Below are 21,242 nucleotides of genomic sequence, written 5' to 3'. Positions count from 1 at the left end.
GGCACCTACTAGACGTCCATCAGCACAGGCATCAAAGAAAGAGTTCACTGATTTTCTTCTCTCAACGAGCTTACAGTCTGGTTGGGAAGTTAAAATTGCCTCTCACTGTTGTGGCCTCTCCCGTTGCGGAGCACAGGCTCCGGACGCGCAGGCTCAGCGGCCATGGCTCACGGGCCCAGCCGCTCCGCGGCATGTGGGATCTTCCCGGATCGGGGCACGAACCCGTGTCCCCTGCATCAGCAGGCGGATTCTCAACCACTGTGCCACCAGGGAAGCCCTAAATAGGTAATCTTTAAAAGACCCCATCAGATTATCCCAAAGCCAGAGGCATGATTATTTCTCAATAGAATCAAGAGGATTTTCAGAGGGGAGAGCGTCTCGTGGAGATCTGCGATGTTTCTGTCGTCGGCACCTGGCACCACCTCCACCTTGGGGCCCCTTTCCGGTCACAGAGTCGCGCTGAAATCCTCCCTCCTCGCCTCAGTTTTATCTTCACCTGCTCCCCTGGATGCGGGGGTGGGGCATCCCCTCACCTAAGGTCCTGGGAAGGAGCGTCACACATGGACTTTCTTGTGTGCTCACAGCCTTCCGCTCACGTTAGCACCCGGCTCTCCAGGTCACCCCTTCCCCAGGGAGCGCCGGCCCGTAACCCAGACCCCGTGCACTGAGACGTGACTGAGGCCGGAAAAGCAGGCCGGCTCTGCTACAGTCACGAGGCAGCGGTGGTGTCTGGGGGTCGGAAGGTCACGGGTGGGGCCGGTGGGGGGGAACGCTGAGCGCTGCCCACTGGGCTCACGGCGCCCGGTTCCTCTGGTGAGGCCGCTCAGTGTGACCGGGCGGGCTTCCTCTTCTGGAGGAAGGCCTCGACCCCCTCCTGGCCATCCGGCAGGCCCAGCTTGTCCACCGTGGTCTGGGAGGTGAGGTGGCAGGCGGGCCTGAGGCCCTGAGCCAGCTGCCTGGAGAAGGCGGCTTTGCCCAGGGACGGCACCGGTGAGGCCACGTGCCTCGCGATCCGCACGGTCTCCACCACCCTGCTCGGCAGCCCGCGGGGCGGGGCCTCCCGCGCAGAAACGGGCTCCCCGGTGAAGAGCATCTCCAAGGCCACCCGTGGGAGGGGACAGGGGCCGTTACCTAGGCTCCGGCCATCCTGCGACCCAGCGCTGCCCAGGCCCCACCCGCCCCGGTTCACTCTGCAGAGGCTGTACGTACCCTGACGCTCGGCCCAGTTACCTGCTCCTCGAACACCATGTCCCCCATCACCCCTGAGGTCTTCCATCCCCCGACTCCCGCTAGGGATGGGATCCATGAGCATCCAGGAGAGGGGGGGACCCTCCTCATCTCCTTCAGGTCACGTGTCACCACTCTATTGAAATCACAGCTCACACCCCCGCACCATCCCCCCTTCTGGCTGCATTGTCTTCCTTTGCACTTTCACCATTTACTATATATTTTACACATTCATTTTGTTTATTGTATTATCTGCTTTGTTGGCACATAAACTTCACTAGGTCAGAGACCTTTTTTTTTTTTTTTTTTTTTACTGTTCTGTTTATTTCTGTATCACCAGCACCAGAAGAGTACCTGGCACATAGTAGGCAGCCGCCAGGATATTTATTGGTGAGTGATTTAAGGAGTGGATGGATGGAGGCAAACACAGTACAGGAGAGGTGATGCCACAGTCCTGCAGAGGCCAGGTCACGGCTTCCACTGGTTCTTTCTCTCTGGCTGCTCAGCCTCGGAGCCCAGCTGCCATGCCGTGAGGAAGCCCAAGCCACACCGAGGCTGTGCTGTGTGTGCCCCTGACCAGCCCAGCCGAGGTCCCAGCTGAGAGGCAGCCTCAACAGCCAGATGTGGGAGCAGGCGGGCCCTCAGACCACTGCCCCCAGCTGTCACGCTCCCCTTTCAAATCTTCCCAGCTGAGGCCACGGACACTGTGGTGCAGAGATGAGCCTTCCTATCTGAGCCCTGTCCAAGTTGCAGATTCACGAGCTAAACAAATTACTATTGTTTGGAGCCACTGAGTTGAGGGTGGTTTGTTACAGATCGTTGGACTAGCTTGCGGTATCATCAGCACTTAGGTCATGGTTTTTTTCAACCTCAGGGCTATTGTATGTTTTGGACCAGATAATTTTTTTGTTGTGTGGGGCTGTCCTGGGCGTTGTCGGATGTTTGTGGCATCCCTGGCCTCTATCTACCGGGCAGTAATACCCCTGTCTCAACTTGTGACAATCAAGGCACTGCCAAACGGCCCCTGGTACGCCGATATCGCTCCCAGTTTAGAACCACTGATTAAGGTGGTTTTTTCAATCATGAGACTAGATCGTATCACGGAGGGATTGGGCTTTGGTGGAGGAGGAGAGGCCAGAAGGCGGGTACAGATGCCATCATAGGTACAGATGGAGCACACAGTGGGCTGGACTGGCCGCCAGGGACAAGGCGACGTTGGCCCCATTTTCTCCTCTGCCGTTAGCGGAGAGGACTACATCCCAATGCTGTCCAATTTTGGAAATTTCATGATGACATGTTGGAGACAGCAGGAGCTACAGAGACTACTTCATAGTTGAACAGGAAGAGCATTGTCACTGCAAAGCATGTTTGAAGCGCCTATTTGAATGTGGAGCTAAAAACGGGTGCTGCTGATCCAGGGCTGCTAAGTAAGATGCCTCTGAAGACTCCCAGCGAGTCCCAGCGAAGGGCAGGGGCCAGGGGGTCCGATCTGGGGAAGGAGCAAGAGGACATGAGAGTCACCCCCTATCCCGGGCACTCGTGTTCCTGGCCTGCCTTCAGCTTCTTACCTGGTCCTACCTAGTTCATGGCCGCCTCTGGCATCAGTGTCCTTACCTGCCTGGTGGGGTAACGCTATTTAGCACCACACTGATTTATAGGGGTTGTACCCCCAAGGATTAGATAATAGAGTGGCATTCCCTGAGAAAAAGAAAGCCTATTTTATGACCAATTATCACAATCTTTACTTACTGTTTCCCCTGAAACTTCAGATGAGAGAAGAAAATACCTCCTCTCACCCCTTTTCTGTAATCAGCCCTTGTTAGGGTCCCCCTAACGAGGTGGTGATTCCCAGAATAGCTGTATTAAAAGCAACCAAAAGCGCCTGAAGCCAAGGCTGATCCTCAAGGCTGACCCCTGGTGTCTGATGTCCCCAAGTTCCAACCACACGAACTTAAGGAGGCAGTTTAACCCTCTGAGTCTGTTTCCTCATCTGAAAAAATGGGAGTAAAGATTCCCATTCTCCTGCAGAATTGTGAAGATTGGAGAAAGCTGTGTAAAACTTATACTCCAGTGCGGGGCACCCAGGAGGCCCCTAGTAAATGCAGTGCCTGTTATTAACAGGCTTCTTCCTCCTGTAAATTTGATCGAATCTCCAATGTTGGCGTTAGGTATCAAGGCCCCTGGTTATTTAAAGCAGAGGGGTCTCTGGAGTTCCTCAAGTCACGTGTAGGAGAAGAACTAGCTGGTGGTGCGTCAGCATTCGGGCTGCGATTCGGCAGGACTGGAAGGGAAGGACCTGACAGGGGATCATGGGTTAACTTCATCAGCCGGGAGACCTCCGGCGAGTCACTGAGACCCCAGCCCTTCCGTGAGGTGGGCTGTTGAACATACGCCTGTGGTGGCCACAGCGTCACCGTAAACATGCAGATTCTGACGCGGTGGGTCTGGGGGGGCGGTGGCCTGAGACCCCCGGTTCCCAAGCTCTCTGGTGATCTGCACGCGGGCTGGGTAGCAAGGCTTTCACTTCACATCCTCTCCGTCTTGCAAGTTCTACTCTGATCTAATCAGACAATTAGGAATTCAGATCCCGCAGATGCAGTTACTGTGGGTAAACTGGGGGAAGCAAGTGTTCCCGCGGAGACCTGACTGGTTTGGGAAGCCGGGGCTCTGGTCTTTCACGTGCTCCCCCCCCACTGCCCGTGGAACCCACTGCTTGAGGGGCTGGGGGAGACCAGCTCTGACTGGGGCAGGGCGCAGCTGCACCAAGCAGGTCGTCTATACGTGCAACGAAGATGCATATTTAACTCAAGCCGGGGGAGGGGGACACTTTGCACACGTGGACGTGGTAAATGATTCACGCCCAGGCTCAGTCTGGCTGGAACCCGAGGGCTCCTCGCCAAGGTTTCTGCAGGACAAAAGGCAGCGTCCTCCGCACGCTGGGCAGTTCCATAGGGTGGCCAGCAGAGGGCACTGGCGACCCACACCTGCCGCCTCAGCCGTGTTGAAAGGGGCGGAGCTTCCCGACCGGGCCACTTTGCAAAAGGCACCTGCTAGTTTTGCTTCCCGGCGGATGTGCACGGGGACGCTGGCCTGTCACCCACGCAGGTGGCGGCCCGTGTATGGATGCGTCCCTGTGGGTGTAGCCAAGCACTGACGACAGGCAGGTGTGTTTTGGTCGGTTTTAGATTTTTGTGAATCCCTAGTTTTCCTCCTGGGGGGGCCACGCAGGTGAGATTTATGCAACATGGTTCTGAGAACCGGGCTTCCTGGGAATTTAAGGCCTGTTTTTGTCAAAAAATTTTTACCTTCTTTCTTCTCAAAAACGAATTTAAAATTTGACACATATGATCAATTTGTAAGTTTCTGGGACTCAAGTGTAAGCCTTGATTTAAAAAAATTTTTTTGGTACGCGGGCCTCTCACTGTTGTGGCCTGTCCTGTTGCGGAGCACAGGCTCCGGACGCGCAGGCTCAGCGGCCATGGCTCACGGGCCCAGCCGCTCCGCGGCAAATGGGATCTTCCCGGACCGGGGCACGAACCCGTGTCCCCTGTATCGGCAGGCGGACTCTCAACCACTGCGCCACCAGGGAAGCCCCAGCCTTGATTTTTAAAGCTTGTTTGTTTTTAAGATTTTTTAAAATGAGAATTTATTTTTGTCTGTGTTGGGTCTTCGTTGCTGCGTGCGGGCTTTCTCTAGTTGCGGTGAGCGGGGACTACTCTTCGTTGTGGTGCTTGGGCTTCTCATTATGGTGGCTTCTCTTGTTGCGGAGCACGGGCTCTAGAGCGCAGGCCCAGTAGTTACGGCGCACGGGCTTAGTTGCTCCGCAGCATGTGGGATCTTCCCCGACCAGGGCTTGAACGCATTCCCTTGCATTGGCAGGCAGATTCTTAGCCACTGTGTGACCAGGGAAGTCCTAAAGTTTATTTTGAGAAAGAATAGATTCTTATCCGGAAAGTACGGCTGATTTAAAGGTTTCAAATGCTTTAACATGGAACTTTCCAGAATGTTAGGTGTCAAAGCTGAACAGCAGCAGGTTGGCCAGGCAACCACCTTTAATGTGCAAAAGGTCTGGAGATTTGATTTGCACAATTATAAGATACTTCGTTCATAAGCTCTGACTATAACTTTGTGATGCATTTTAATTTAATGTGCTGGTACCAAGCAGGGACTTAAGAAGTATTTATTGAATTAATATATAACATTTAAGGTAAATGTGTATCCTGGTGGGATCCAGACACCCCCCTGAGTCTGAGGACACTGGAGCAAGCCGTTGTGTTCTGAGGGTCACCTTTTCCAATGTGGAGCCCACGTCCAGCTGGTTTTCATAAGTGTGTGTGTTTGTAGGTATCTGTCACCAGAATTTTCTCACAAACACGTATTTCTGTAAAAGCTAATGAGGTGGTGCATGAAAGGCAGGTGTGCTCCCCTGAACCTCTTGGTCCTGTGGCTTGATTTCCCTTGGCGCTCATTTCTTTTGTGCCTCTGGCATATGAGCAACTGCAAATTTTCCTAGTTGATGCTAAAATGGTTAATATATTCTAGAAAGCAATTTAGATTCCCTACTTGCTATGACTCTGGCACCCCCTTTAAAAACAGATTTCCAGTTGAGAATAAGGATGTATTTTTCTAGAACAAGGAAACCACTGGTTTCCACTTAAGAGCTGTTCAGTAAACATTCTTTATGACATTATAGGAAGGAGGTAAGCTTTGTGAAGGAAGTGGACTTCACTCGGGTTAGCAACGACAGAACAACTCTGGCAATGCAGCTCCTTCTGGGGCAGATTCGACACACCATGTACAGGACATTCCTGCAACCACTGCAAACCTGACACACTCGGTGTATCAGCTACTTTTAGTCTGTTCTGGAATGAGACAGATTGCTGGCAAACAGGAAGCCAGCGACAAAGTGTCCTAGCCTCTTATACTGGCATATGTCACCATGCTATTATAACTCATGGGCACCCTTTCCGTGCAACAAAACTGTGTCTGAACTGCATTTCAAATAAGAGTGCAAAAAATGTTCACCTTTATGAAAACAAAGCATATCTAAAAACCTAACCAGCTGTATTGAGGGGCGGGCAAGAATGAAAAGCAGTGATTTACAAACTGCCAGCCACTGGGATAACCTCCCAACACAAGATATTAGTACATTCCGCCAGCTCTGCTTTGGGCAGAATGTCCTGAATCAAACGGTACTTTCAACAAGAAAGTCCTGGAACTCACCCTCACAGGCACTGGAGGATCACAGCTAGCAAGGGGGTGCAGGGAGTTCAGTTACCTTTCTCGGCTCCGCTCTCCCCAAGGCCACCCCGGGGGTGGAGCCTAAGAGCCCGATGTTCACGCCCGCCGTGGCAAAGGAGGACTTGTCACTCGCCACAGCAAAGTCACAGCTGGCAACCAGCTGACCCCCGGCGGCAGTGGCCAGGCCGTTCACCATGGCGATGATGGGGAACGGGTGGGTCTGGATCAACATCATGACCCGAAGAGCAAACACACCTGCTTCGCTTCCATCCAAGAGTGAGGTGCGACAGTAACACTTAGGAATTTTTGTGACTTTACTGTTTTCAGAGCCCTTTTCATATGCTATCAGTGTATCAGATTCTATGACAAAAGGGTAGGGGAAGTCACAAAGAGAATAACTTTCACTAAATATCGACGGTGAGCCAGACTGTGTGATTTGGTCTTCCTGAGATCCAGGAGGAAGGAACCAGGACACCAAGGCTCACTGGGGAAGTAACCCCCTAAGGCCACCAGATCCACAAGGGGGGCTATGGGGTCTGAGCCACCTCTGTCTGACTCCAGGCCCCTGGTCTGTCCCCCAGCATGACTTCTGTGAGGATGCTGTCCCCTCAACCGCTCCCCTAGCAACCCTGCTGCAGAAGAGGGCTGACTCTGACCTCTGGGGAATAAGCAGTTCTGTCCCAAAGGTGCCTGCGTGGAGCTCTTGCGTTAAAAGTCTGAAACAGGTGGGAAAGGGCCTGGGAGGTAATTTCCTTAGTAATTACTTCTCCTATTACCACCACGATTCTCTCTCAATTCTATTAAGATGGTGGGGAACACCCCACTGTCATCAAAATAAACAGAATTCCAAAATGCATTGGCTCCGAGAGGGGAGCTGGAAACTGGCTCAGGTGAGACCCCCCCCCCACCGCCAAATCTCCAGAACTTTAACTTAGTTTTGCAGCTTATGAAATAACTTGGCTAATTTCTCCATTTTTTCCCATGACACTCTAAACAGATTGTGTTACTATGATGACTTCAGTGTATAAATGTTTGCCCTTCGACCCCGGCAGGAGGGAGGGGAGGCGGGGACGTGGGCTTGCTTCCCACGCAGCCGCTCCAAGGAAAATGACCTTCACGGATTCCCAGGTTTTGCCTAAGGAACTTACCTTTTGTGTTCATGAACATTTGGTGCTTGTCAGCTTTATTATAAAATGACCAATTATATATTTAGGGATGTGATATCATATTCCTGACTTTGGGGGTTCGCCTTTTGAGGATCTGGTAAATGCTAATGACCCTCCTCCAGAGGAATGCACATATATGTACCAGCACCCCAAACTGCTGGTGGGTATGGGGGTTCGTGCACATACGTGAGGATGGGAAAGGTGAGGGGCAGCGCTGCTTCTCGGTGGATACAGTAGCCAGCGGGCTGCACAAGAGCGGCTAAGGTCTGACCGCAGAGACAGAAGAGACTGTTTCAGCTCTGAGTGTCATCCGTCACCTCATCAACCGAAGGTAGGAAGAGTCAGTTGGCTGTGACTTGGGTGGCACAGTCTGTCTCCTGCCTGTCGTCTAGGAAGGGCTGAGATTCCACACAAGCTGGTGGGAAATACTTAGGCAATCCAGTAGATCACCAACATTAAAAATATCCTACCCTCGATCTAGGAATTCTAAGAAATAATCTGAAATAGGGCAAAAAGCCGTCTGGACCAAGATGTTCACCAAATCATTATTTTATAATAGTAAAAACTATAAATAATATAAATATACAAAAACAAGTAAATGGCTATATAAACTAAAATATATTCCAATGCAATGGAATGCTACATTCTCATTACAATGAAATTTTCTGAGAGAAATATCAGCATGGTGGTCTGCAGTGAGGCTGCTGGGGGCTGACACCCCATCTATCACTTACTTTCTGCCTATCCCTCAGTCTTCACATCTGTAAAATAGGTATAATTATAGTAACAACCTTAGAGAACAGGAAGATTATGTAAATTAACATGTCTATAAAGTTCTCAAAATATCACCTGGCACATAGTAAGCATTCAATGCTATGATGATATTATACAATTATACTGTATAATCACACCCATGTATGATCATTCAAATAAATGGGTACACATGGGAAAGGATGAAAAAGAAATACAGCGAAATATTAATTACAGTCTTCTCTGGGTGGTATGATCATGGGTGTAGTATCAGTAATTTATTTTCCTTCCTTTTGTTCTTCTAGATTTTCCAAATTTTCTATAAGAAGTATCTATTACTTTTATAATCTAAAAATATTTTAAATAAAGTTAGGGCCGGCAGGCAGCACAGGGTGGGAAGAAAAGAACAAAGCTGCAGGCTCTCCCCTGCTTTGGGGGAGTTCGTAGGAGCCCGGGGATTGTAAATTCAAACACAGCCTTCCAGGTCTTATGACGGCCTACTTGTGAGGGGAGGAGAAGAAAACATATTTCACATTTTGATTTGTAAGGTCTAAATACTCAGACATGCTACCTAGGCCTCCCTCTGCACTCTTGCCCTGGCCAGGCAAACGTCAGAGTGAGGCCTGGATGGGGCTGGGGCCTTCTACCTTTACCACGCCACCGTCCACTTTCAAGTTTGTGCCCTGGTATGTTTTTGTAAAAGGGTTTTAGGCTTGTTGAGCCAAAGGGCAGAGCTCAGTACCCTGTGTCCTTCAGCCTATGATTTACCTGCCCTCACGTGGGCACTTCTCGATGAGGGCCAAGGAGCAGCTCGGCTATGCCTGACCTCGCCTCGGAGCCAGGTCAAGTTTGTGAGGCACAGAACCCTCTACTGAAGGGCTTTCTCAAAGGTACAGCAGCGGTGGAGCCTCCCACAAGGCTGCCCACGCTGAGCCCAACTGCACTGTCGACTTGGCCTGGGTTTAGAGGCAGTGCTGGAGTTTTCCGAGGTAGCCCCACTTAAATCCTCCGTGTGCGTCCTGAAGCGTCGTGAAGGCCACTGGGCCCAGGCAAGGGACGTCTGTAAACGCAGCATCCGCGGATTCCCTCCACGTCGGACTTCTCCGCCAGACCGATCCGCTGTGATGGATAAACTGGGCTCCGCGGCGGGCGGAGCTGACCACTGACCTAGCCTCGCTGTACTCCGCGTGGGGTGGCGCGGCGGGCGGCCCGGCCTCCTCCGCCCCTCTCTCTTCCCGGGTCCCGCCGGCCACCCTCCCTGGGAACAGCCCCGCACGCCCGAGGGCCGCTGACCTGATGCCGTCCAGCTGCCGCGTGCTGGTGGGTCGTGACCCCGGCTCCGACCGCCCGACCCCGGCCGGTCCCCCGCTGCAGAAGCCGGCGGTGAGCGGAGGCCACGGGCCGCGCCGGAGCCAGCCCGACCCCTTCGCCCCCAAGACCTGCAGGGCCGCGGCGGCAGCTAGGGCGGCCAGAGACGGGCCGGGGTCGGACGCCGCTGGACCGCGGGCTCTGGGCGCTCCGAGGGGCGCGAGGGCGAGCTGGGCCGCTGCGCTTCGACCGCTCCGGGCAGCGGGCAAAACCGAGTCGGGGATCGCAGGCCCACGCTTCGACCGGACTCTTCTCCCAGGCCGGACACAGCCGCCGCCGCCCCGCCCCCATCACCTCTCCCCCCGGTCCCTGATGCCCCGTCCCACCGCCCGGGGCCCCTAGTCTTCCGGCCCCGCCCCGACGCTCCGCCCCCCGTAACCCCTCCCCTGGCGCCCCGTCCGCCCTTGCTCCACCCCCGAGCTCCGCCCCCGATATCCCTACACCGCCTCTGATCCCGCTCCCCGCGCCGCCCCGCCCCCGGGTCCTTGGCGCCCTTCCCGGGAGGAGTTGAGGGCTTGGTTCTGGGGTGAACGACTCTAAACCTGCAGTCGCGCTCTGAGGGTGTTTTCCCTTGCAAGGCCAGATGAAAGGGTTTAAAGGAGGCGAGGAGTGGTGTAGCTTGCTCCTTTTTGTTACCACACCAAGAACATAGTGGTTTGCCTAGATTAGGAGAAAAATGAAGTGTCGGCAGGTAGCGAATGATGTGAGCTAGGGACGCCACCTTTTTTTTTTTTTTTTTTTTTTTTTTTTTTGTGGTACGCGGGCCTCTCACTGTTGTGGCCTCCCCCGTTGCGGAGCACAGGCTCCGGACGCGCAGGCTCAGCGGCCATGGCTCACGGGCCCAGCCGCTCCGCAACCATGTGGGATCTTCCCGGACCGGGGCACGAAGCCGTCTCCCCTGCATCGGCAGGCGGACTCTCAACCACCGCCACCAGGGAAGCCCAGGGATGCCACCTTTTTACAAATTGCTTTATCCTACCCATTCTATCCCAGGCCTCGCATGTGATCCCAGATCACTACTTGAGCTGTATCCCACTCAGGTATTGGCTTTTGAAGACTTTGTGTCTTCTCTTATCGAGAACCCGTGGGATCTACGTTTATATCGTGCGTTTTCCCAATGCACCGAGGAGGGAAAGGGAGGCCCTTTTCAGGATCTAAGTGGCTGGCACGAAACAGGGCACATCCTGCGGCTGAGAGCTGAAGTGTGATGAGAATATCCTCATTGTCGTTTGCTAGTTAACTGCTTCCTGTATTCGTTAACTTCCTAAAGTCTGGAGATTTACAGGATACTCGGAAGGAAGGGTCTGCGCCCTCAAGGATCTTCCAGTCTGAAGGGTTGACACCATGCCCAGGACCATCCTTGGGCTTTGACACTGAGAAATTTTGCAAGGATAACAATTATACAAAGGCATCTACAGGCGGGGCCGTTGAGGTTGCACAGTGGCTTAAAATAGTCACACACTGGATTCCTTTGAGTGATGCACCCTTTAATTCTCAGCTTCATAATTGGACAGATCACTTATGTACAGAATAATATTTTGAAATATCAGTTGGCATCTCTACCAACACCACCACTCACTCCATTTCCTTGGTCCTTGTTCCATTCAGGCAGTTGGGGCAGAACTCTGAGACACACAGGGGCAATTCCTGGCTTTCAATTTGTAAAAGCCCATCCTTGGGATTGGAAAGAACACCATGCAGACATAATAGATTTGGGGAGCAGTTGGTGAATAGGAGCAAGGCCTCGAACCTGAGGCCAGATTAAGGTCCCCCAGGTTTGAGGGCAAAGATAGGGCAAGTAGGACTTCAGGAAAAGCCAGAAGAGAGTGGGATTTGGGGAAAAGGGTGTGCCAAAGCCTCCTGGAGGAGAATTGGGAATCGTGGGAAGGATTGCTCCTTTCCTTGGAAGAACTCCAGGTCACTCATGAGACTCTGGGTAGCACGGAATGTCTGGGCAGATGGACCTAAACACCTCATAGAATTTCCCATGGTCCAGTGCGGTGCTGTGACAACAAACTTGTCCCTGTCCTCTGAGAGGGGATTGGAAACAGCTGAGAGAGGTCTGGACCTCAGGAGGCCCTGAGGTGGGGAACAGAGATGACTCAGCAGGTGTGGAATGGCAAGTTGAAGACAAGGTGGGGACGAGGACATCTCGGGTGGATGCTGTCACCTGTACCCTTCTGGTAGACTGGAATATGCTGAGGTGACAAAAGCAACTACAACAAAAACAAGTCTATGTGCCCCAAACAACCAAGCCTCATTTCTCACTCACACTACTGTTCTACTGCAGATCAGCTGAAAACTCTGTGCTGAGTCAGCCCTGTCTTTGCCTCGGGACCCCATGGAGCAGCCTCTATCTGGAAAGTTGCCAGTCTCTGGGGCAGAGGAAAAAGAAAGGATGGGAGAGGACTTCGCTGGTGGCGCAGTGGTTAAGAATCCGCCTGCCAATGCAGGGGACACGGGTTTGAGCCCTGGTCTGGGAAGATCCCACATGCTATGGAGCAGCTAAGCCCACGTGCCACAACTACTGAAGCCCGTGTGCCTAGAGCCTGTGCTCCACAGCAAGAGAAGCCACGGCGATGAGAAGCCTGCGCACCACAACGAAGAGCAGCCCCCGCTCGCCGCAAGTAGAGAAAGCCCGCGTGCAGCAACGAAGACCCAATGCAGCCAAAAATAAATAAATACATTTATAAAATTTTTTTTAAAAAAGGAATGGATGGGAGAGGCATGAACTGGCACTTGGTCTCATGATTCATTTGCCAAAGCAAGTCACACCACCACACTTACCTTCAGATGTGCAGGAAAGTACAACCCTCCCATGTGTTGGGAAGAAGCAAGTCTTTTTGAGCAATGATTGCTTAATGATGACCACAACTGCCCAAGCACAGAGCCTTGGTGTTATAAATGAACAGATGCTTATTACTCAGGGAGAGGGAATAGAATTCCAAATTGGCTTAGTTTCTGCCACCAGGCAGAATGGAGGTTTGAAATAGAAATAAGCTGAGAAATAAAAGGAAGTGAAACCCTTAGAACACTCGAGTTTGCGCACTGGGATTTGTGTCCGTTCTCCCAGTCATGCTAAGTGCTGCAGAAGAGACAGAACACGTTCCCTGAGGCTGTGAGTCATGCAGGATCAAAAACTCTGACCAGGGCTTCCCTGGTGGCGCAGTGGTTGAGAATCCGCCTGCCGATGCGGGGGACACGGGTTCGTGCCCCGGTCTGGGAAGATCCCACATGCCGCGGAGCGGCTGGGCCCGTGAGCCATGGCCGCTGAGCCTGCGCGTCCAGAGCCTGTGCTCCGCGACGGGAGAGGCCACAACAGTGAGAGGCCCGCCTAGCACACACACACACACACAAAATCTCTGACCAAAGTGATCACCATCATGGGCCAGAGTCCACCACGGGAGGACCTTCTCCACCTTCTTACCAAGATGCAGTGTCATTGGCAGGACGGGAGGTTTGACTGGGAAGAGATAAAGAGACTGCTCCCTCCCAGCATAGGAGCTGGAGTAGAGGAGAGACCTGGAGTAGAGGGTTTTGAGAAAAGGAACGAGGAGGGCACTCAGAGCATGAACGTCACAGATGAAAATGGAAGGTTTCAGAGACAACTTCCACCTGCTTCTAAACTTTATTTAATAGGGAACTATACTCAATATTTTGTAATAACCTACAAGGGAAAAGAATCTGAAAAAGAATAGGTACATACGTGTATAACGGAATCACTTTGCCACACACCAGAAACTAACACAACATTGTAAATCAACTATACTTCAATTTTTAAAAAAAGCACTTTGAGAATTGTAAAAAAAAATTTTTTTAATTTAATAACAGTCGCTCTTTATGAAGACCCCCACCCTGTGGCAGTGTCTGCACTTAGCGCATTCCTTATGCCAGCTCAGGATAACTTGTGAGACAGGTACCATTAACCTAGTTCAGAGAGGCTTCGCCAGCCCCACTCGGGCTCAGCCCAGCAGTTACAAAGTTGGGACTGGGCGCTGGGGGTCACCTGAAGGATGGGCTGCGGTGGAGGTTTCCATGCTCATCTAAATTCCTACACTTGCTCTCCCATCCCTTTCACGTCTTCTTCCTCCCCTCATATCTTTCTGCGCCTCTAGCCCTGGTTTGAGAGTGGAGAAACACACAGAGACGGAAGTGGAGATGGACAGTCATCGCTTTATCCAGGCGGGAGTCGATATCGCTTGCTGAAACGCTCATCCATCCTTAAGCAGTGCGAGAGTCTTTTCACTCGGGTTGTTTCTCCAGGCCTCCTCTGCCTCTCATTAATTTTGGTCGGGGCTGCTTGTCTTTCTTCTCTCTTGTTCAGTGCCCTTCTAATCTATTTTTCCGCGTAAGCCCCGACACAATTTGATTTCCAGGTTGCTAGCAGGCTTCTCTCTGGCTTTGATTTATGTGCGCCTTCCCTGTGCCGCATGTCTTTGCCATATGGATGTGTCTTTGCTACCTTTTCTCGGTTTCTTTAAAGACCCACCGATGCTTGGCAGGACGTTGCAGAAATAATGCAGAATAAAAGACAGTTCTAGGGAGCCTGGCATCTCAGGCTTGATGTTGGCATGAAGGAAGATTTAGAACTCCTCAGGGTGCAGAGAAAGAAAAGTGAAAGGCAGATTTTCAGCTGCTTATGGAGCAGTTTTTGAACTTCTTTTTATTGATTTCAGGCCCTTCGAAGACAGGCACGTAATGACACGGTGCAGAGTACAACGTGAAAGATCTGGGGGCTTAGTTTCAGCAGAGGTTCCTCTGGCATCCGGCTGATTCTCTTGTCCTAGCTTTCCACCCTCATTATCCCCACGTCTGTCCCTTCTCCCCACCACCGCCACCCCCAGAAAAGTCATAGGAGGATCAAGCGCCTACACACCAGAACGTTTCCGACGTTCATTGTTTTACACAGCTGCAGATGCTGTTCAATGCCCCAGTTTTATTTTGTATTTTATTTATAATCCACCAGTCATTATCCAAATGCCTTTTGCAAACCTAAAACTTCTTCAGAAAGACCCATGCCTTCAGGTGGGTGAAAATTAATTTAGAAACGAAATGGGGTGGGGAGCAAGGTGCATGGATGAAATGAACTTCCTTTATCCCCACTTAGCACAAATTCGTGGGTTTGCTCACATGCCTTAAACCCAATGAATTCAGTAACATCAGGTAAAGGATATGGAAAAGTGGTACAAACAGATGACAAGGGGTGTGTATGGCCAACGTTTTGAATGAGCTTGCAAAGTTAAAGGGTCCTGTTAGTGGAGTTGATAGACTTTTGGAGGGCAAGAGGTCATTCAGGAGAGGTGTGTTGAATGTTTGATCCATTAAATGGTGCAAGCCAAAGACAGCCATGCGGCTCAACACCGTTCATGGTCTCTGAACAGAGCACCGCAGGGGCGGGAACCCTCTGGTTCCTGTCTTTCCCACCTCCTGCAGCTGCATCACACCTCACCATGATTATAATCCTGCAACAGCAGAGGAGGTTAAGAGGAGGTCAGTACTTTATTTATTTACTTATTTATTTTAAATGTATTTATTTATTTATTTTTGGCTGCTTTGGGTCTTTGCTGCTGCACGCGGGCTTTCTCTAGCTGCGGCGGGCGGGGGCTACTCTTTGTTGCAGTGCGCGGGCTTCTCATTGCGGTGGCTTCTCTTGTTGCAGAGCACAGGCTCTAGGCACGCGGGCTTCAGTAGTTGTGGCACATGGGCTTCAGTAGTTGTGGCGCACGGGCTTAGTTGCTCCGCAGCATGTGGAATCTTCCCAGACCAGGCCTCGAACCCATGTCCCCTGCATTGGCAGGCAGATTCTTAACCACTGCGCCACCAGGGATGTCACGAGGTCAGTACTTTAAAAAGAAAGGAAAAGCAATGGGCATCCTGGCATGGAACAGGATGCCAAACCTTCAGCCAAATGGAACATTCTACCATGCAGTGTGGTCTACTGCCGGAATATTCCAGATAGCCTCAGCAGCAGGGAGTTAAGGGAGTGTTGGAGGGGAGGAAGGAACGAAGGGGGTTTGCTGGACCAGAGGTGAGAGGTGATTTTCTACTTGGTTGCCGGGAAGGAGGGAGGGGGAAGGTTTAGCTCTTGTAGTTACCCGATTACTAATTGATGACCTCAGCCAGTGACCTCTGAGCCTTGTTCCCTCATCTGTAAAATGGGGGGAATAATTTAAATAATTTGCATAATCCATTCCTTGAACACATCACGTGCCAGGTATTGCTCTAGGCACTGGGGAGACAGCAGTGCTCACAGCTATGTCTTTACTCACAGAGGGCTTGGGTTCTAGGGAGGGAAATGGCAAATAGATTCGTGGGAAGTGTGTTGGATGGTGATGGACACCCTGGAGAAGGGTAAAGCAGAGGGAGGGGTGTTATTCCGTTGTAAGGGTGGGGTGGGTCAGGGCATGTTTGATAAGATGGTGTTGGAGCAGAGAACCGGAAGTGCAGGAAAAGCCCAGCGGGGTGCTGGGGCAGGAGGACTTCCAGCTGGTGGCTGCGGGAGCAGAGTGTGGGTAGGAGAGGTGGCGGGGCCAGCTGATACTGGCCTTTTATTTAGGTGGCAGCAAGCCCTTGGCTTTTTCACACTGAGCAAGGTGGGGACCCACAGGAGGTTTAAGGAGGGGAGTGAGTAGCAGGATTTGACTTGCCCCCCCACCCCCAAATCAGGACATCATCTCCACCTCTCCCATTCCCCAAGTGAGACAGCTTGGTCAGAGGTTAGAGAATCACAGTCTCTCATGAACCCACAGCTTCTGGCCTCATTTCTCACTCCTTCCTGGACGTCTCCAACTGGGTATCATCCTTGCTTCCCAAAGCTGAGAGACCCCAGTCCAAACTCACGCTCTGCCCTCACTCGATTACATAGACTCAAAGCTTTCATGTCTCCTTGAGGGCCTGGAGTGTCTCCTTGCTTGTTCCCTAGACTGAGGGTTCCCCACCCCAAACTACATCCTGACCACCTTTCCCTCTCGTGGTTCACTCCTATACCCCCATTAAGAAAATTACAATGGCCTCTGAATCTGGCCTCCCTGCCTCTAGCCTTTCCCCTTGAAATCCATCCTGGAGCCCGGTTAGCCTTCCCAGAGCCCTTCTCTCCGTCCCCGTTGACACCTGCCTCGGTGCAGCCCGCACCGTCTCACCTGGCAATTGCAGAAGCCTCGCAGCGGGTGTCTGTGACCTGCCCATACCCCCTCCTAGTGCATTCTTCACACTGGACCCAAGTGATGTTTATCAGCTGCATGTGTGGTCACATTCCCCCCAACTCTCCTCGGCACTTAAAGTGCAGGCTCACTGCTGTGACCTGTAAGGCCAGCACGGACGAGTGTCCATTCCCTCTATGCCATCTCTGGCCACCCGCCTCCCTTGCCCCTGTCTTTCAACCACATCAGCCTTTTCTCCAGCCTCTTGAGCTCAGCAAAATCATTTTTTTCTCTAGAGCCCTCCCACAGGCATGGAAGGTTCATTTCCCGAAGCTTCACCTGGCCGTCACCCACCTCTCCTTCAGTTCTAAGGTCATTGTCTCAAAGGGCACGTCTCTGACCTCCAAACTCGGTGAAGTCCCCAGCCCCTCATCATTCTTTATAGGACCCTGTTCTTCATCTGCCTTATCATGACCTTTAATCAGGTATTTATATGTATGAATTCTTCTTTATCACCTCTCCCCTCTATAAGCTCTGTAAGAGCTGGGCCTGTGTGTGTTTTTCCCAACACCGTGTGCCAGGCCCAGACAGGCACGCTGATAGCTCTTGAACAAGACCGTTGAGTAGATCAAGGAATCAACGAGCATCCCTTCTCTGGCTCCACTATATCACCAGGGAAGTCCAAGTTTGTTGGACCTTAATTCCATCCTTACTCTTCACACATCCGTGCTCCAGGAATGCGAAACTCCTTGCTCTTCTTCCTACACGTCCTGCGCTTTTCTGCCTTGATGGTTTCATTATGCCACTACTTAAAAATATTTCGTAAACAAAGGAATGAAGGACTGGTCCTAAATCATACCCAGTCTTCAAGGCCCGTATCAAATGGGCCGTATCTGCCATGAAGCGTAAACGATAGCCCCAGCTGGAATTAATTTCGCCTGCTCTCTGGCTTTCATAGCACTTTCTCTGTAACCACTAAAGGCATTTGTCACGTTTTACCTCTTTTTTTCACGTTGCTTTCTGCGTGTCTGATTTTCTCTACGAAACCACGAGTTTCTAGAAGGCACGATGCATGTTCTCATCACCTCTGTATATGCCACCGCGCGATGCTTCGGCGTAAGTGAGGTAAAAAAAAATTATTACGGGTTATTGATTCAAAGGGATTACGATTTTTCAAAGCACTGAAATGGTAGTTCCCTCTAGAGACACATGGAGGCGCCCTAACCAAGCGAAACGACACAGACTGCTCTAGGTGGATTCGTTTCTAAACTATTTTATTTTTTTTTTAATATTTATTTTTAAATTGAAGTATTGTTGATTTACAAGGTTGTGTTAATTTCTGCTGTAGAGCAAAGTGATTCAGTTATATGTATATATACATTCTTTTTTAAAAATATTCTTTTCCATTATGGTTTATCACAGGATATTGAATATAGTTCCCTGTGCTCTACAGTAGGACCTTGTTTATCCATCCTGTATATAATAGTTTGCATCTGCTAATCCCAAACTCCCAGCCCACCCCTCCCCCACCCCCTACCTCTTGAAAACCACAAGTCTGTCCTCTATATCCATGAGTCTGCATTTCTAAACTATTTTAAAGATGATGGGGTCCCTTCTGAATTCTGTCTCACTGATCATCATATTGACCAGCTGTGGGTGACGGGAAAGAAAGGTAAGAGATGACTTAGTGGGTAAAGCAAGAGAGTTCATAAATTAAAAACAAAGATTGCATCTGGTCAGAGAGACAAGGCGAAACACAACGCCTGCTTTCCCTGAATGAAGGGCCCTGTGATCGCAGACTATGGCTATAATATTGATATCATGGGCCTCCAAATAAAGAAGGGCTGGGGGCTGTGTCATGGAACGAATTGTGCCCTCTCAAAATTCATATGTTGAAGCCCTAACCCCCAATGGGGGTGGTATTTGGAAATGGGGACTTTGGAGGTGCTTCGGTTTACATGAGGTCATGAGGGAGGGACCCCGTGGTGGGCTTAGTGTTCTTATAAGAAGAGAGACCAGAGCTCTCTCTCTGCCATGTCTGGACACAGTGAGAAGGTGGCTGTCTACAAGCCAGGGAGAGGGCCCTCCCCCCAAAACCTGGCCATGCTGGCACCCTGATCTCCAACTTCCAGCCTCAAGAACTGGAAGAAAATATGTCTCTGTTGTTTGAAGCACCCAGTCTCTAGCCTTTTCGCTGGGCATCCCAAGCTGATTCAGATGGGCTGTGTGGATGGGAGGGGCTGCCTTTCAAACCCTCTTTCCTGTCAAGGAAAGATCCATATTTAGATAAGAAAATGCTGAAACATAAATCAGGAATAAACAATGGGATTTCAATCCCCTATCAGACCTTCTGATTTTGTTTTCTTAAAGTATACGTGGTGTTTTGAAGACCTATGGTGTTTTGAAGACCTATCATACGTGTAATAAAGGAGCACCGTTAGCTTTTTCTTTCATAATGGGCGTGTTGGTGGCAAATCTCTTTCATTAGTTTGTTTGGACCAGAATTTTATTTCTATTTTCGAATGTAATCCTTTCCATTCTTAATGTTGGGACATTATGTGGGAAATGGGCTCTGAGAGCTCTGTCACCTGGGCTAAATCGATTTTTTTCCCACTATTGATCTAAGTGTGCAAAGCGTTAATTATAATTAATCCAGGGATGTCTATACAACAATAGCCATAGAAATTGCTACCTGGGACACTTTGGCATGCCTGGATTTACACGTGTCAAACCATCGCTCTCCCGATCCCTCCTCACTATCCTGTGCTACTGTAAGGCCTTTACATTTTTTAATTTGCATGTTTATTTATTTGGATAAACTGAATTTGAATAAGCTGAATATATTGGTAGAATTCAAAGGTGCAATTTAAAATTAAGGTGGTTTATGGACTTCCCTGGTGGTCCAGTGTTTAAGACTTCACGCTTCTAATGCAGGGGACACAGGTTCGATCCCTGGTTGGGTAAGTTCTGCATGCTGCGAGGTGCGGCCAACAAACAAACAAACAAACAAACCAATAAGGTGGTTCACAAGCTGAAGTAGAAACTCCTCCTTTCCATCCTCCAGCCCTCCTCCCAGCTCCATCCAGCTTCCCAAATGGGCTGTCCTGCCTCTCTAAGTGTGGGTGTCTGTGTATAATCATACTCTGCATACAGATGGGTCTGAGTTTCACATCTGGGTCAACATAGTGTAGCTGTGATAACATAAGCGTCTTCTTCCTCATCCTCCTCCTTGGAAAAGGCAGGAACCTCAGGGAACGCTTTGAACTTCCGCATGCATGGAGTTGGTGAGCGGGTACTGAACGGATTATCACTAGATCTTAAGAAGTAAAGAGGGCCCAGTTTATAGCTAAGTCACAGATCTTTTCTAAATGTATGTATTTTATAACATGTAATATAAACTTAGAATAATACAGTGTAATATTTTAAAACCTGTTTTTCCCCTAATAAATGATAAATACTTCCATGACACTGAATATTCTATAAATGAATAGCAGCATGCTATTTTATAATACGAATTTACTGTAATTTATTTAACCAAACGCTCTTTTTTTTTTTTTTTTTTGGTGGTACGTGGGCCTCTCACCGCTGTGGCCTCTCTCCCGTTGCGGAGCACAGGCTCCGGACGCGCAGGCTCAGCGGCCATGGCTCATGGGCCCAGCCACTCCGCGGCATGTGGGATCTTCCCGGACCGGGGCACGAACCCGTGTCCCCTGCATCGGCAGGCGGACTCTCAACCACTGCGCCACCAGGGAAGCCCTAACCAATCGCTCTTGACAGACATTGAAATTGTCCCTAATTTTTAGTATGAAAGTAATACCACAGTGAGCAACCTTTTGCATAAATCTCTCTGCACATCTCTGGTGTTTCTCTAGGATGAATCCCTAGAAGCAGAGTTGCTGGATCAAAGGATAAGTTCTAGTGATACTCGTCTACTCATCTGTCAAGCGGGAGCGTGAAGCTAATTGGGATTGTTAAAGAAAATCCAGAGCTAGACTGAATGTGGTTAAAGCAGCAAAACCACATTTTATTGAGGACTATTGCAACAGGGGAAAAAGACCTGACTGCAGAACCAGGCTCAGTTCCAAGTCTAGCGTGAGCAAGTGGGAATTTACAACCCAGGAGTGGGTGTGGGTTGGTAGATGGAAGATTCCTAAGGAAAAACATCAGGGGTTGGTGGGGGTGGGGGGTGATTCTGGCTAACCCACCCTAACAGGATTCTTGCCAAGGGCAGGCCGGGGTGACCAGATATTGCCTTCGGGTTGGTGAAGGATGAGGAACCTGGTCAGATATTGAGGGTGATCAGATATGGAGGGCGGGGGATTCTAGCTAAACCAAATTAGCAGGATTCTTG

The 21,242-nt window shown here is 50.6% G+C and overlaps 1 protein-coding gene across 1 annotated transcript in view; it reads right to left on the bottom strand.

Annotated features, from left to right (window-relative positions):
- Positions 1–212: 212 nt before the first annotated feature.
- Positions 213–21,242, bottom strand: part of ECHDC3 (enoyl-CoA hydratase domain containing 3) — a 60,414-nt gene continuing 39,384 nt past the window's right edge. Inside the window, exons 2-4 of the mRNA XM_067030631.1 lie at positions 9,379–10,001; positions 6,507–6,828; positions 213–1,106 (exon numbers count right to left, since the gene is read on the bottom strand). Coding sequence (XP_066886732.1) covers positions 824–1,106; positions 6,507–6,828; positions 9,379–10,001 — 1,228 coding nt within the window. The 3' untranslated portion in view covers positions 213–823. The remainder of the gene's footprint in view (positions 1,107–6,506; positions 6,829–9,378; positions 10,002–21,242) is intronic.

This window comes from Kogia breviceps, chromosome 3, assembly GCF_026419965.1.
Source record: "Kogia breviceps isolate mKogBre1 chromosome 3, mKogBre1 haplotype 1, whole genome shotgun sequence".
Classification (NCBI taxonomy): domain Eukaryota; kingdom Metazoa; phylum Chordata; class Mammalia; order Artiodactyla; family Physeteridae; genus Kogia; species Kogia breviceps.
The sequence above is the reverse complement of the archived record's forward strand: the minus strand, read 5'-3'. Positions and strand labels throughout refer to the sequence as shown.